This window comes from Colius striatus, chromosome 3, assembly GCF_028858725.1.
Source record: "Colius striatus isolate bColStr4 chromosome 3, bColStr4.1.hap1, whole genome shotgun sequence".
In the NCBI taxonomy this organism is placed as follows: Eukaryota; Metazoa; Chordata; class Aves; order Coliiformes; family Coliidae; genus Colius; species Colius striatus.
The window spans coordinates 24281794-24299217 of record NC_084761.1 but is presented as its reverse complement, the minus strand read 5'-3'; the positions used below and the strand labels follow the sequence as shown (position 1 = coordinate 24299217).

The window sequence follows — 17424 nt, the reverse complement described above, 5'->3', positions numbered from 1 at the left end:
TCGCCAGAGTCAATTAGCACCCAGTATCAATTTGTGCTAATTCTCAGTCTCTGCAACTTTTCCATGCATCTTATGCAAATCAGGCCTGGAAGCAAACAAGTGAACAACCCAGAAGGCTGGTACGGGGCTGAGTACCATTGTTCTCAGACCATGCATTTCAGTGCTCCATTTGTTCCTGTAGTAACACTAAAAAAATGACAGGCCACAAAGATAACTATCTCCTCAGGCTTAATTATCATACTCTTTGAACAGCATAGAAAAACAGACATTCATGGTCCTCCCACTACATTTAGATCGTTGTATTGTTTTTCCCTGTTCCTATGAATATAGATTAAGAGAATCGTAACTGAGAATTTGGGAAATTTTTGCTTTTGTAGAATGACAAGAGGTTTTAAATTCAAATCCTTTTGTTAGTCACAATTTGTGCCATGAAATTGCAAATATTTTTGGTAACGTTATCTTGGTGATCTGGAAAATGACTTTAAAATGTAGCACATTCAGGAGCTGAATCAGGGCTTTTCATAAAGAAATTGTCATGGAAAAAAATAATTCTTTGTTGGATTAGTAAAATAACCTGGTCTTAACGGAGCTAATATTTCAGACTGAAGTCATGGCAGAAAGTGAGGGCAGAGAAAAGAAAAGCAGGATAATGAGTAATTTAGCAAAACCTGTCATTTTAATACAGCTCAAAATTTGGTTTAAATTGGAAACAAGACCTGGGAGACTTCTTACATCTCTAGGGCTCCCAGTCCTGTTTGCTCTCAGTATTGTCAGATGGGGCTGGAAGAAACTGAGGTTTGATAGGATGCTTTTTCTTATACTCTTTTAAAATTATTATTTCACTACATGTATTCAATAATTGTGTGCAATATTACTACTGAATGTTCATAATATGGTGTAAAATAGCTGCAGAAATATTCTTCTGTTTTCTCTTTTAGAATTAGGACTGCCTTTTTCTTAAGGCCTTCTGAAATATTCTTTTTTAGTTATTTTTTTAAAGATAAAAATGTGTCCTAATTATACTGTTACAAAACCACAAATCAAACACTAGTATATATTTATGGAGCTTTCCTTAAGGGAATTCTATTTGTATGCAGGGGATAATAAGTAGAAGTGAAAGGAAGATTTGGAATTATTCATTTAGTATTATGATTTTGATTCATTTCATATTATGTTATTCTTGACTTGGTTTATATACATATTTATCCTGAAGCTATTAATTCTTCATGTTGAAATTATTTAGTCTGAGTGTACTGAGACAAACAATACTAAGCAGTTTCAATAAGGAAACATTAAAACTAGCAACCAAAATTTCTCCAAGGTGTAACTGTCTTTACATTTACTTACCTGTGATTTGTGGGACTGTGAATAAGAGCACCATCTAGTGATTTTCAGTAATATGTCAGTATCATGAAAAGGTGATTAGTCAGTCTGGACATAAAGGCAGACTGCTAATTCACTTAGCAAAGGGATCTGGGGGCTTGGAAGGAAAGCATGTTCTAGTTGTGATTTCCAGTTCAGTTTTGTGACTAATGTCTTCTGCTAGGTACTCTTAAACACGCACAGCATATCTAAAGAGTAGCTTTGGCTGACAGCATGGATGCCATAACACTTTAAAAGTAATATTTTGTTTCATAAACCAATGATGTAATTTTATTATGCATTATTGTAACAAAACCCTCCAACTTTGTGAATTACTCATTTTATATTGATCAGCATAACATACTTATTCCACTGATTGAGAATTTAGGTGAAACCATTCTAATTTCCTAGTTATCAAGTATTTTGGAAGGCCAACAATTCTGAGAGTTAGGCCTTTTTTTCAGTGAACCATGTCAAACAGCTGCTCCCCTGTAAAGGATCTTGGACATTAAATAGTATTGTATGTTAGATTGGCTTAAAACATCCATGTTTAATGGTAGGTTTTTTCCTAATTTGAAGAATTTTATAGTTAGGCCTTACACGATCTGTTCAACAAGTATTATTTCAGTGTGCAAGAAGACTATTATTAATATAATATATTAAGATATTTATCTTTGATTATTTCCATACGCATCCTATGTAATTAAATCAGTGGTTTATGGCAGCTAGTCTTTGAAGTCATCCCTGCAAAATAAGAAAATGTAATTTGTGGAACAAAATGCTGCTTAGTCTATTCCAGACACATTTGTTGAGCTCTAGTATTTCAGCAATTTCTGTGATGAGAAAGCTGAAAGAAAGCAGAAAGTTTTCTGTATTTCTTTCAGTCAAAAGAAAGCTCACTGGAAGTGATAGGCACTATTCTAACCAAGGAATAAAGTTTGAAGTCTGAGGCATTGCTTACCCACAATTTTCAGTGAATTCACTGAAAGTGATGCTCAAGTAGGTTGCTGTACTTATGGGTTTGAGTAAAAGCACTACCTCTACCAAAAGAATGATAAGAGAAAGAAGAGCAAGAATTCAGAGAGATAAATAAAGAGATAATCTCTTCAGGAGAACCAGTAGTGATGGTTGAGTAAAGCTGATAAAACTTATCACATGATCCCCCTCGACTGCAGTATATCTTGGAAACATCTTACATTACACAGGTATAGACAGCCATTATAATTACTGTTGGACAATTATCCATGTAGATGCTATTCTTCTGGAAGAGAAGCAAGTTTTTTGCAGGACCGTTAAACACTTTCCAAAGCTACGTCCGTTAAACTGTTGAAGGTCAGTCTACAAGATGGATGTGCCAACACAAGTTGTTAACTGCCTGACTTGTTCAGCCACAGCTGTGCCTGCTGAAAAGGTTGCCATCCACAATTGCTTGTCACTCCTCTCTTTCCTCCTTCTTATCCTAACCTGGAGGTTCCTACACTTCAAATCTTATTGATGGGCTGCTCTTTGTTCCCTGAACTCTCAGGCGAAATGAGGTGAGTTATAAAAGCCCTGATATCTAAACCGTTTCAGAAATACCTGCTCATTTCAACCAACACAAACCTATCTGTTTGCAGAGTTGAGGAAAGCAAGAGGGCAGTTACAAGTAGCCTCTTCAACCAGTAAACATTTGCAACTGAGATATGTCCACCATCTAAATTTTCTCATTACCTTCCACCGATACATTGTCAGTCCTTTAGTAAATTGCCTCTAGTTTCTAGTAATGTTAGTCTGATACTTAAAATTAGCAATCATTTCACTCTCTTGCAAATATGTAAACTGAAATGTCTTCAATTCAAGTGAGTATCTTTGTCCTTACAAAGACTTCCAAGAGAGCTTGGAAATTAAATGTAAAATTACCAAATAACTTGAACATTAGAATACTTTGAGGTCTAAGGGATTTTTTTCTTCCTTTGAAGGGAATAACTTCTGCTAAACACAAAAAATTGTAGTAAGTAGATCCCTAGCAAAAATTGCTACAGCCTTCCCAATGAGGATTTTTATTCATGATATCTGCTTCTAATTAAATAACTGCACTATATTATGCATACTAAAGCCCAATTTTTTGCCCTTTGAAGTCAGTGGCAAAGCTCCCATTGAGTTCATGGGAAAAAAATGTAACTCCTTTGTTAAGGCTTCCTTTGTAGAAATTTAAACTGTTAGGTTTTTAAAACACTCAGCTCTGCCACCTTTGCCAGCAGACAAGTGGTTCCTGATACACCTAGTATTAAGCAAAGACTACTAAGAAGGAGAAATTTGGCCTTCTTAAATTGTTTCATACGATTCTGTTTGTTTTGCTTTTTGTTACTGTGAAGTGCCACAATGGACATTTGATTGTCTTGCATTACCTTTATTTTATAAACTTTTTGGAATTCAGTGTTATAACAATTTATGCCATATGTGGCATGTTTACACTATAGAGAACATATCAACTGGAACCAAAAGTATAGAAAACCATAGCTTATCTACTTTTTTCATAGTTTTGACTCATCACCAGTGCATCTCATAATGAACTGTGATATGAATCATGCTTACAAAAATAAAGTACCTATTCCATGATGACATAATTCTTTTGAAGCAAAAGAATGCCCAGATGCAGGAATGGAGATACCAAAAAAAGAAGAAAACTTAAAGGATTCAAGATACATCTCTGTGGCAGTAGGAAGAAGACTTGTAGAGTGTTTCCCTGCTGAACAAGAAGATTCTATGCTGTGCCCAAGACTGCAACACATGAGAGTGAGCTCAGGGTATAAGCCCATTGACCGTGACAAGCTTGGAGCTAGGTTTTCACTACAATTTACCTTCCACATAAGCAACAAATAAAGCAGCCATGTCTTCATTGTTCTTAGCACCCTGATGAGAGCAAGGTGTGGAGGTGTTTTGAAGATTTTTGGCTTTGATACTCAACACCATGTTGTATTGGCAGGTAACCAAAAAATAGCACTTTGATTGTGGTGCACACTGAAGCGTTTCAGTCTAAATATGCATTAGTCTCATCCTAACATCCACATTGACTATGAACTACAGTTTCTAATGAAACAGGACAGATGGGAAAAATTACAGAAAAGGCAAAAGAAATCCACTGTGTAACTTGTGTACATTAGGTCTGAAATTTAAAACCTTCAAGATGATATCCACGGGTTGAGTTTACTGCCAGTTTCATTCCAGCCAGCAAACAAGGTTCTTAAGTACTGGTTACAATCTAAATGTTATAATTTTTGTCCACAGTTAATTCTATGTACAGAATTGTTTCTCTTGAATTTCTCTCTGCAAATCAGCCTCATTTTATGGAGTGCTAAACATTTAACCCACGAAATATGGTCCTTTAAAGTAATTTCTGCTCTAAATATGAACACTGAATTCTGTATGTGGAAAAAAAGCCCTTCCATGATATGCATAAATTGCTATCTGTGTCCTCTCAAACAATCTGACACAATCCTGAAGGGCTTTCTAAACAGCATTTCCTGTTGTGGTATTTTAATGTGAACTTGGACAAGAGTCTTATTATTACATCCACATTCACACTAAGAATGCAATGGCAGAAAACACAGAGCCATGAAATATAATAATGTCATGCAGCGTATTTTAAATGTTTCCAGCTAAGAAACTAAAAAAACTAAGCAGAACTCTATACAAAGCAGCTAACCTAATTTAGTAGGAATACACTGTTTTGGTTTTTTTAGTCTGTTTAGTTTAAAACAGTGTGAATTATGTTGTTCATTCTATTCCATTGAAAGCTGTCCTAGCATGAGAGTTGGAAAAGTATCTATCAGAAACAAGCACAAATGAATACTGCCATGTATCCAAAGCGTACTTGTATTTGCCTATATGCTGTGGAAAGCATGCCAAAACTAGCTTGGTATGTAGTTCTGTATAACCAAAACAGGGTATACAATCATGTACCAGTTCAGTCTGTAGTTTTTAAACAACTAGATGGGACTTTAGTACTAAACATTTCCACTGGCACAATAGCTGGAATGCAAAAGTTTGAAACTAGAAAACACAAACCCCCTAACTTTTGGAAAACGTAAAAACCTTTGCTGGTAAAGGTATATGAGGGTTTTTTTCCCCTCATTTTTCTAACTAACAATGGCAAATTTTCAGGAACAAGGTTATTTAGCAGTGTTCTATTCTAGTTAGATTTCGGGAACTTTAATTTGTTCATTTTGCAGAATAAATTGGCCTAACCTCCATAAAGCCCAGCTTCTTCTCAGTTCGCCAATGGAATTTTGTCATCTAATTAATTAGAAGCTGCATTATATCATCTAAATGTTCAAAAAATATTGGTTATTAAATTGGATCAAAGCTTGTAACAGAGTCCAAATCCTCTCCAGAAAATATGGATAAAACCACAATTTTCCATGTAACTCCTTATGTGAAAGGATATGTAAATATGCCTTACAGGGTTTTTCGAATATTAGCAAAGCTGTGTCAGATGCTCTGCAAAGTGAATTTGAGAATAAGAGTTTGTCCAGGCTACAAAAACAATCTTTGGAAATGTATTAGCTAGCACATTTAAACAAACAGTTTTAAATACAGTCCGAGAAAGGCAAGATGTTTTTAAAATCATGTAGGTTAACTCTAAACTTCCCTCCTTTGCTGCCAAAAGTTCAACTAGCATGTTTTAAACATGACTTCCTTTCTCTACTGCTAAGGCATAAAGTTATATTCAAATTCTGTTTAAAATGTCAGTTGATATAAATATCAGCATGGTCATGTTAGCTAGGTACTGAGCATTTACGCGGCATGCTGAGCATCTTCATTTCAAATAGGGTAGTGTGTACAGAAAGATCATACTTCACTATGTATTTATGAGTATATTTTCAGAAGCAGATGGCACCAAAGCACCAATGCCAGCTCAAAGATGACTTTTAATGCCATCTGGAAATTATCTGAACCACAACAGAGTCTCCTACCTTCATCTTACTAGGAGGATGGTGCTCCTAGGCCATCAATACAGAGACAAGCAGGGGAGCAGAAAAACACTGCTTCAGCAACTGACAGTTTTTATTCATCTCCGTGACTAGCACTGAAATGAGCTACAAGTACAGGTATAACACAGTGATATTTATCCCATCTAAACTAGAATGTAGCGACCAAAATCTCAACTTTCAGTAACCTACTTTTTCTGCCTGGAAGGGTGAGCATTTGCCAATGGTGAAAATGTACGAGACCTTTAAAAAATTTCCTTTAACCCAGCAGCTTTAATGTAATTTATGGATAGACCAACTCTGCTAAAATACCTCTCATATGTGACAGTGACATGCTTTGCCTTACCTCAAGATCAAAAGCATAACTGTGCTAACGTGTCTTATCCTTTATTTTCTTCCTACTAGACAAAGTATAAAGGTCAACTTGATGAATGCTACTTGAGGTTGTTCTGCATGTGTCGAGTATTTCAGATAAATGCAGGCAAGAAGTCAAACTACCACAACACAACCCATCCCTGTACACATCCAGTATTAAGTAATCATATTCAGACATCAACTTTTCACACTCTTCGTTCAAGTTTTTCCCAAGTCTTTGAGTTTCACATTCAGTTTCAGGTTCCAGTGAATCCAAAATGATGAAACTGAAACTTGAATTGAAATCTGAGCAGTTTAATGGACAAGTGAACAAGTCTAAAGTGATCAGGCAGCCAGTTGTCATGTGTCATTACTGACATATTTACGCAGCAGTAGCAGAAGTCTATTTCAAAAATCGGTGAAATAGTCACAAATTGTTGAAGTTTTGCATGAAGCCTAGTTGAGGCTGTTGGATTTGAGTTATTGAAGTATTTCATAGGATTAGTTAGAACTATAGTTGATATTTACAAAGCAATGGAAAATTACATGCTGTTTGGACATAAGAAAATGTCCATAGTAGAGCAAAAACTTTCAGGATGCAAAATCATATTGGTAAGAATTTAAAAATGTCCATTAAGTTCTTTCAAATAGCTTATTTCAAGTAGCTTCACATTACAATAGCAGTTAGGCATTATAATTGTACTTAGATACTGGCAAACTGGCATGGTAGAAATTAAAGGAAGGGAAATGTTACTATTTTGTTTTTCTAAAAATTGAGTTAAAAAATGTTGCTGAAAATGTGCATAAAATCTTTCACCACTTGAAAAAAGTTGCTCTGTGTTTGTGTGTTGTTGCTGCATATTGTTCTGCTGCTGGTATATCAGGGTGATTGCTCTCAGAGATATGAAATATGACAGTATGTTTCCCTTTGAAGATATATTTCTAGCTGAGGTGTATGTATGTAAAATATGTCTATATATACTACATACAGATCAGAGTACTTCCAGGACTGATGTGATCTGAATTCAGTAACAAGTGAGGTACTGTCTCTTGACAACGTTAGTTTCCCTAACATCTCACGTGTGAAAACCTGCCACACAATTGATCATTCAGGTTTTTAAGCATCTGTTCATTTTTACTTTTAGAATACTGATAGGAAAAAAGAGGACTGGACTTCCTTGGAAGTGCTTAGTGGTCTGAGCCATGGAAGTAACTGCCCTTGAACTCTTCTGTTATGTTCCCAAACTTAAATTAGCGACTTTGATGGATACAAACAATGAGTTCACAAAATTGATGTTTGGTGTAGGTAATAAGTATGTTGAATACAATGTACCTCTATTACAACCAGATAATTTAATGGAGTTACATCATGGTTTAATTATAAACCTAAATTATCTATAGGACAACTCCATTAAATTACCCGTTGCAAAAGAGGTGCTTCCTGTAGCACAAAGCTTCATTGCATGTAACACAGCTGATATTGTAAAGCATTGATAGAAAAACACTTTCTTGCAAGAGCTAGTCCAGAAAATCATCCATCATTTTGTGCATAGCTTTTATATCTTCTAAATTAAAAACTGCAAAGACACGTACAAGAAAAATTATATTAATTTAAAAAACATTATTTCATATATCCCAGCGGAAAGAGAAGGGACATTATGTGTCACTTTGCTCTTATATATTTTCAATTCTTAGCCATCTAGGGTCACTGAGATTTTCCAACCACCTGGTACTTTGGGAAAGGTATTCTACAGTGCAATAGTGACACGATTTACTGTCTTGGTGCATACATAGCATGACTAATACAGCCAGTTTTCCTTATCTTTTTACTCTTTTTTTAAATGACATTGGTTTATTAGATATCCTTCTTAGCACATTATATCTTTGAAACGAGGCTTTTGTAAGTGTATGTGGACAGTATATGGAATATGCAAATTCTTTTTAACTGAAAATATTTTTTTATGAAGTGATTACAACATTAGTGGACATAATGTAGTAAACTGATGTACAAATCCAGGGATTGGAGGAAGAAAGGTGTTAAAAGCATTTGTATGCCTCTACAGAAAATGAATCCAATGTCTTCAAAATGTACATTTTGAATAACTGTTAAAAATGGACAAAAAAAATACTTTGTGATAGTTTTTTTTAAAAATCCATTTGTAGCAGTCTCGTATCTAACAAATTACTGAAATGTCTTGAATCTAATTTACATATTGTAAAGTTATTTGTTGATGAAGATTTCCTATTTAATGTACTGGTGAGAAAAAGTCCTGTTTCTTGGGAAGACAAAAGGTTTCTCTATGTCTTTCTGTTAACGTTTTGTACCATAATGGAAGACAATATATTATGGGCAAAACTGCCATTGATTTTAGTAGGAATGCTACTTGCATATATGCTTTAAGAGCTAGGCAAGAAACAAAGGGGGGAGGGTTTACATGTTTTAAAATAAATTTAATAAACCAATATTTTAAACAACATAAAACTGCTTCTGATAGTGAACTGCAGTGATATTAGCTTTCATTAGCTTTGAAAACAGTATCTTTCCTTTATCGAAACAGTAGATAAGTGTGAATTGGGGGCTTTTTTTCTCCTGCCACATTTTCATGGATTATCTCATTTCCATCCATTTCACATCCCTCTGCCCTTTAGATCTGTATCACAACCACTGCCCTGCACATGACCGAGGCCTGGGTGCACTTCTCTCTGCATCAGCCCAGGATTTTATTGTGCTAAGGTTGTGTCAGCAACCAGGCGAGCAACCCCTCTGCAGCTTTCCCAGCTCCTGCAAGCTGAGACATCAAAAACAGAAATACACACGTCTGAGAAAATCTCAGTTGCTGTAAATTGGCAATCACTCACTCATTCCATGGAGCTACATTAGTATGCATCAGTGGAGCAGCTGAACTTGAACTGGAAAAAATACCCAAACAAACCAGAAACTACCTAACCAATTTTTAATGCTGTTTAAGCAACACAACCTTTGGATTTTGGAGCCAGTAAGAAGAATAGTATAAACTAGTTGGATAGTTCTTTCTTCTTTAATAATTTGTTTTTTCTGAATAACAGAATAAAAGCAGAAAACACAGTCTCTCCCCAAAAAGGTTCACACACAGTGTAGCTGCAGACCCCCTGCCTCATTGTGCTGCAATCTGAGGGTGTTGCCTGACCTGGAGACCCACATCTGCATGCCTCTGAGAGAACCCTGGCTCCCTGGGGAGCATGGTGAAGCGTGCTGACAGAGCGAGTCCCAAAGAAAGCTGTGGCCTGTCAGCTCTAAGTTTCAGGTGTTCAGACAGATACTAGTGTCAGTTTTCAGATCTCACTGATCCTGACCAACTCTTTAGCATTGAGAAATGAATGATCTGGAACTCATAAAGCACCCGACCCACCATGCTTATAACAGTTACATATCCTGATACATGTACTCTTGCAAAGGCTATTCTGAAGTATTATATTACGTAGCCTTTCAGTTGGGCTTGTTTGAAAGAAAACAAACTCGTGTGTCCTTGGGGTTTTTTTCCTAAAAAACACAATTACAATTTTTCTAAATTTAGACATATTTTACTGATGGATTTTCACACTGGAAGGCACAACTGTTACCATGTATCTAGTTCTCAAGTCCAAAATTTTAGTGATAGAACACAGGCTGAAGTGCACCAGTCTAGGATATGAATACGGGGGGGAAAAAATGCATAGTTCATTTTTACCAGGAAAAGTAAAGCTTAGTAAAAACCTTGTGTTCAAGGTACTGTGCGTTTGACTTTTGGTTTTCTTTTATCAAAGCCGCTTGCTTTTACCATTACTTACATTTTTTTTAAGTTCTAGCTACAAGTTTTCACTAGATGGCAGAATTCCACTGTCACCTATTGTCAGTGGCGTGACTTACAAAGCAACAGTTGCTCATCGGTAGGAAACAAAATTAAACGTGTTCAACTGTTGCAAAATATAAGAAAACCTAAAAAAAACCTAACAGTCATGAGAAAAAAGATACATACGCTCACTACATTATACCTCTGTTACTGAATATGAGTAATAATCATGGACTTAAATCATTGAAAATAATAGTGAAATATGTTCTTTTCTTGACAGAGGAACTAAAAGGACCTTCTTTTATACAATAAAGTAGACTTAATGTTTCTGCTATTCATTGTAAAGTTAACTGATCCAGCAAGTGAAATTTAACTAATTCAGAAATATATTGACAGCTTAAGAAAGTTAAGAGCTTAAATAGCTAAACTACTGTTTTAAAATACTATATAAATGTACAAAAAACCTTAACATTCAAAGTACTGGATTATAAAGATGCTACAAGGTGGTAAGACACATTTTAATCTCTCTCTTTCAAGTGATATTTTGCTGACCTCGGAGCTCTGGACAAAATTTGTCCCTTCAGTCTAGGAGTACAGAATGGAGCTCCATACAGTTACATAAGCTTTAATAACCATGACAAACCTTCATTGTTGCACTAGTGGGGAATCTGTTGCAGTGGAGTGAGCACTGATTTTTAACAAAACTACTTTTTAACTTGTTATTTTTGCAACTTGTGGACTTGAGGTTACCAATTCCATTTTTTTATTTCTTCTGAATTTCTACTGTCTGTTTTGTTGTTCTCATTTTATACATGAAGATAATATGTGAAGTGTTCAATATTTTTCAGTGTTGCTCATGAAATATAAGAGAGAATGTTTGGCATCTATTCATGCTGTTTCTAAGACTGGATAACTTTCCAAAACCAGAGATAACTCACTGTAATGCTTTCCAGGATTCCCAAAATAGTAAGAACATTTTCTCATGATAAAGCTGTATTTATTCTGTGCCTAGAGTAGAAAAAGTATCATAAATAGATGACTGAAACAGCGTTTCCTAATATGAGATTCAGTTTTGCCATATACTGGGTGCATTCCAAAACATACAGTAAATCAAATAGGAGCTCAGGCATATGTCCTTTCACTGTGTCAAACCGTTAAGGTTTAAGAGAATGTTTGCAATACTTACAAGCTACCAAAAAGTAATCATTCCTTTTTATTTAAAGAAACATAATCAGCACCTGTAGAATCTCTGCAAAACGTTAGCAAATGCAAACAAGCAGCACAATAAGATCCACAACAACTATTTCACTGGAAGCAGTATCTATTTAAGTAAACTATTCTCTTCACTCATGTTCACAAAATACCAATAAAGATCTTTCTCTCATGATCCTACCTTGGCGATTTGTAAAGGCTGCTTTTGCTCCTTGCCACCTTGCAATCTAAAGCCCCAAGGCGCCCCTCCACTCATAGCAATGCAGAGATAATCCCCTGTGCCCATTTTCCTGGTGCAGTTAGGCAGCATTCATTTACAGAAGAACATGAAAAATCTGTCCTGCAGATATTCAGTGAGCTGGAGATTTCATCTGCCAGGCAGAGCTGGAGACCCAGAGCACCACACTGTTGCTGCTGCTGTGTACTGCACAAGCAAATGTAGTCATTCAGAAGAATGTAAGAGCTCCCTCCAATCAAGGGCACAGCCCACTCTTTCGTCAGATTTCTGTGCTCAGCCCACCTTCAAAGTGAGTAACATTGAGGAAACACACAAAGAGACTCAGACATGAGGCAGAAAAGACTGTACTTAAACATGACTCTTGTGACATCTAAATCAAAACAACAGAAAAAAAAAAGTGTACAATTCAGGACGTAAGTTTACTTTAGTAAATGGTACCAGATGTTTTAAACTTTTTTGCATTCATACTGCAAACAAAAAAGAAAGAAGAATCTCAAGTGAAACATCATGTACATCCTCTAAATAACCAATACACTTACATTGAATTGGGTTTATTTATGGATTTCATCTCTACCCTGCATGCACTTTCTGTAGTGCTGCAGGTATGGGGGTGAAAAAAGAAAGGAGAAAAGCATTAACATTTCCATCTCAATTTCTCTGACCTCAATATAGTTTAATGTGCACTGCTATTTATAAAAAATATGCATTAGTATTAGTCCCTAATACCTGTTCTTATGCAGCCTGTTGCCTTTCCTACCAGAGGTGGTAAGAGAATTAGTGGAATGAGGTATCAGATCTCCCTACTGATGCTATCAATGGATGATTTGCATTGTGTCATTAAAGGGGAACCTTACTATATGCATGAAAAAAACCCACAAAGATTCAGTGAGAAGTTAATTTTCGAATGCTTTACAACACCTGGGTTCAGTTCTGTTCCCTGTTGCCTACTTGAGGTAATGCAGACTGTAAACAGCTGAGCTCCTCCAGGTCTAGTTGGAGTGGCTTAAGAGGTGACAGTTATTTAGCATGGGATGAGTATTCCCCTAGCTGAGTGTTAAGAACTGGCAGTGTAAGCACTACTACTCACCTAAGCCCAAAAACAGTTAGCTTGGCTTAAATCACACTGCATTTTTAAGTAAGCTGATTCTAAATGAGAGTGTTTACCAGTTAGGCAGAAATATCATTAGCAGCTAGACTAGTTTCTGAAACAAACACCTCTTGCTTTGAGAACCAGATTGCTGGGGGTTAATGTCAGATTCCCACAGCCTAAATTCCACCAAGATCCTCATAGAAAGTGTTTTCTATTGGCTGGTTGTAGGTCTTTGAAGATGTCAGGGCAACAGAAAACGTTTAGCATTTAAGTTACACAACTTTGCTTCTAAGTAGCTGGTAACCATTGAGGCTTTAAAGGAAAGCCTGTATGTCTGTCAATTAAATAACCCTGGAGTCACCCTAAAATAACCCAAAGGCAGAGTGGAGACAAGCTCCCTAATCAAACAGAGGAAAATGTCATTCTAAATATCAGGATTTAATGGGAAGAGGAGTGCTTGCTTTATTGACTACAAGTCAAAGGCTCTGAAGAAGCAAAACAAACACAGCTTGCCAAATAATTAAATACTTATGGAAAATGCTATCAGAGAAGCCATACTCAGAAATGGAATGGTCTTTAAAGGAACTTTGCTAGACAGCCTCTGAGTGAAGACTCTTCTGCTATAGCAGATAGTTTTTTAGTCTTTTCATAGGCAAAATCTTGCTTTAGATAAAATTATCTCACTTTAGCTTACTGATGCACATTTTTATCGATACTTGTATGACAATAAAATTCTTAAGCATATGGCTGCAAAAATAGCCCTGCAAAGCTCTGCTAAATAGAAAAATAAACATTTTTTAATTAATCACATAATTGTAAGATATTGTAATATCTTTAACAAAAAAAACATCACCACAAAAAAAACCCACCCAAAATCTTTAAGAGTAACCAAGTATTATAATGACAATGCTTTAGGGTCATTTAAACCTGATAAGTTTAGACTGATTTAGGACTCTTTCCTTGAACTGGCAAGAATTGTGGTCCTGACAGGAGAAGTGATAGGAAACGTAACTTTTTAATAGTTAGTATTTTGATGGGGTTTTATAACAACAATTCCATACAAATTGCTGTTTGCTTTCTTCTGAGAGAGAATTTTTTGCTTTCTCCACAGAAAGAAAAACATTTGAAGTCTGTAGATAAACTATTCCCATGATGGGGAGACTCAAAGCTTCTTGAATCCTAATCCAAAAAACAACACTCCATAGGCATTAACGACTTCCATTACCCTTATATGACTTTCTTAAATCCTTATGCCACAGCATATCTTGCTTTTTAATACTAGTCTTATCTTCTTGTACATTCTCTGCATCCTTTGGGATTTCTAAATGCTGGTCAGAAACTGGACATCATGATAAAAGTGAGGTTGTGTATGGTGTTTATAACATTTTGGTCTCTATAGCATAAATAAATTGCATAAATTCTGAGATTTTTGTTTTTTTTAATCCACTGAAGAATTTAAAGCTGACAACCACAGCCACTATCTCCATCATTTCACTAAAACCTGAAGATTCAATTCTATTCAATTTTAAATCACAAAAAAAATTATAAACCTTGTAAATGACAAATTGCAGAATTTACCCAACATCTGTCTGTGCCCAAATGCAGATACAACTTTGGCTTCAATTTCTTCTTTTATGATGAGATGTGTATGAAAAAATTTCCAGGTCAAACCCCCACCTGCTTATCTGCTTTCAAGAACTGCCAGTCAAAAAGATTTAGCACATGATCTTAGCCTTGATGAGCCTTGATAAGCTAAGAATAGAATAGCCATACTTAGACCAAAGTGAGGCCATCTATCCTAAAATGTTGTCTTTGATAGCAGGTGGAAAATGGTTGCTTAGGAAAAATATTTCTAGAACATGGAAATAAGAACAAATAAGAACATGGGAAAAGCACACTACATTCCTCAGGTGACTTCTGGTAACTTCAGCTCAAATGCTACCTCAGCAGATTGTAGGTCCTCTGTAGTTAGTAACAGTTACAAATTTGTCTTCCATGAACTTTTCCAGGTGGTTTCCTCTTAAGTCTACATAACTTCTAATATCTATAGCTTATTGTAGGAGATAATCCCTAACTACATGGTGACGTAAAGAATCACCTTTTCTTCTTTGAACTTGGATCCTACAAATTCATTAGTGTTCTCTTTTTCTTGGATCAGAGGGCACTGTGACCAAGCAATCCCCAGCCACACTTTCCAGGCACTTTTGTAGACCTCCTGCATATCTATCTCAGTCACCTTTTTCAAGAGGAGAAGAATAGAATAGTTAGTCATTCTTTATACAGAAGCTCTCTCATACCCTTCATTATCCTTGTTGCCTTTCTCTATATCCTCTATAGTTCTATGTCCTTTTTGAGATGCATGCCTGGAACACCCTACACTCTTCAAACTGTAGACAAAGTGGGGATTTATACAATAGCATGATGATATCATCTATTTTGTTCTCCAGTTGCCAACTCAAACATTGCTAACACCTGATTTCCTTTTTAAGATACTGTTGAGCTGATATTTTCATGGACTTGCCTTTTAAAATCTTAAAATCTTATCAGATGACGGTCAGTTCAAAGCTCATTGTTTTATATGTGAATTAAAGTTTTCTTCCCCAGTGTGTATCACCTTATACTTCTAAGCCATGTTATGGTATGGTTGCTTAGTTTGCTTAAAAGCCTTTGGCGAAGGAATTTGTTGAAAGCCTTTTGTAAATCCAAGATCCATCAGATCACCCTTATCCACGTGTTTTTTGATCCCCTCAAAGGACTGCCTTATGTTTGTGAGGCAGGACTTGCTTTTATGAAAACCTTTTTAACTCTTCCCAGATAAGCCATATTTATCCAGATGTCCACTGTTCTGTATTATAGTTTCCACCTATTTGTTTTGTATAAATGTCAGGCTGGCAGGCTTGTTGTTTTCTGAATCTCTCTTGGAACACTTTCGTTAAACAATGGTATCTCTAATATCAGGTAACAGTTTTCAGCAAAAGTCAGTTATTTTAGTCTTGAGTTCCTTTAAAGCTCTCTGTGGTCTTGTTGATGACTTCTTAATTTTATTTGCCTCAGCTACTGTCACTTGTCCATATATTTTGTTTTCTTATTTTAGTAATTGTTTATGATTCTGAACAGTTTTACTGTAAGTGGATCTATCTAAAATCTGTTTTAAATCAAGTAGTTTTGTAGCATATTTTAGTCTTCCATTCAGCAATAAAGGAATAGCTGTCATTTCACATACATTTTCCTACAATAGTATCCTGAGTCTGTGGATTCTTTAAAAATGTAAACTTTTCCATCCATTCCTTAGTAATGAGGAAGAGAGAGGGAAAGGGGATATCATAATCTCTAATTTATAGGCAGCATTTTACTGCTGCAAATACCCAGATGGTCCGATTTCCTCCTTTTTATGCATTTCGTTTTCTTTTCTCTTCTGATATCTTACATTAAAATCAACATAAGCTATTTCCCTCAGGATGCCTATTTTAACAGCTTTCTAGTGGATTATAACTGTATCATCTGTAAACAATTTAATAAACTATGCAATTTATTGTAGGATATGATTTAACTCAATGGCAGAATCAGCAAGGGGGAAAAAAGGAGGGAAAAAAATCAACTGTGTTTTTATTTGTTATTATTAAGATGAAAAAAGCCACTTGTAAATATATTATATCTAGTTTAATGGAAGAAAAGGTAAAATAACAGCCATGCCACTGAAGAAAACATGACACACAGTCTCAATGCCTTCAAATTTTTGAAAGTGGCTTCTGCAAGCAGGATAATGTAAGGCAACACAGCATATGTTATTGTCCCAAGTCATTGCCTAGTAACATAGCTTGTTTTGCAGTAGTACAACTCAGTAGTTGCATGTGTTAAAAGCAAATTTTAAAGTCAAAGCTAAACATTGTTTTCCCCAAATCTTAGAGAAGTCAAAAAATACATTTCTGCTTAATTGCTACCCTTAATTTTTGTTCCCCTGACTGTAAAAGCAACAAGAAACAGACACACCTGGAAACAATTTAATTTTAAAAAAAAAACTATAAAATGACAAAGTGAATGAAATATATTGATGGAAGGTTCAAATGCACAACTCCAGCTAACATTCATTAAAGCTGATTGCTCTTCATTTTTTCCCAACAAATTTCTCTTGTCCAACAAGAGAAATTAATAGAATCCATGTGTTTTGCTTACGTGATAAACTTTGAAGTGCACTGCCAGTTAAAGAGGGTTTGCTGACTGAAAGTACAGACATGGAGTGGTAAAGGTGCTAAAAACCAGTAATACCAAGTTCTTACTGAAAAGAATTTAAAATACATGTCACAGATGATTATAAGCGACCTCTAAGGCCAGATGGGAAAGCTCTGTCCACACTCGTAAGAAGCATGAGCAGTTCCTCACCAGTAAAAG

General features: G+C 35.7%; 1 protein-coding gene across 2 annotated transcripts in view; it reads right to left on the bottom strand.

Annotated features, from left to right (window-relative positions):
* SYNPO2 (synaptopodin 2) overlaps positions 1–12122 on the bottom strand; it is an 88167-nt gene extending 76045 nt beyond the window's left edge. For both annotated transcript variants that reach the window (XM_010204257.2, XM_010204258.2), the window contains exon 1: positions 11889–12122. In XM_010204257.2, coding sequence (XP_010202559.2) covers positions 11889–12017 — 129 coding nt within the window. In that variant the 5' untranslated portion in view covers positions 12018–12122. The remainder of the gene's footprint in view (positions 1–11888) is intronic.
* Positions 12123–17424: the final 5302 nt, after the last annotated feature.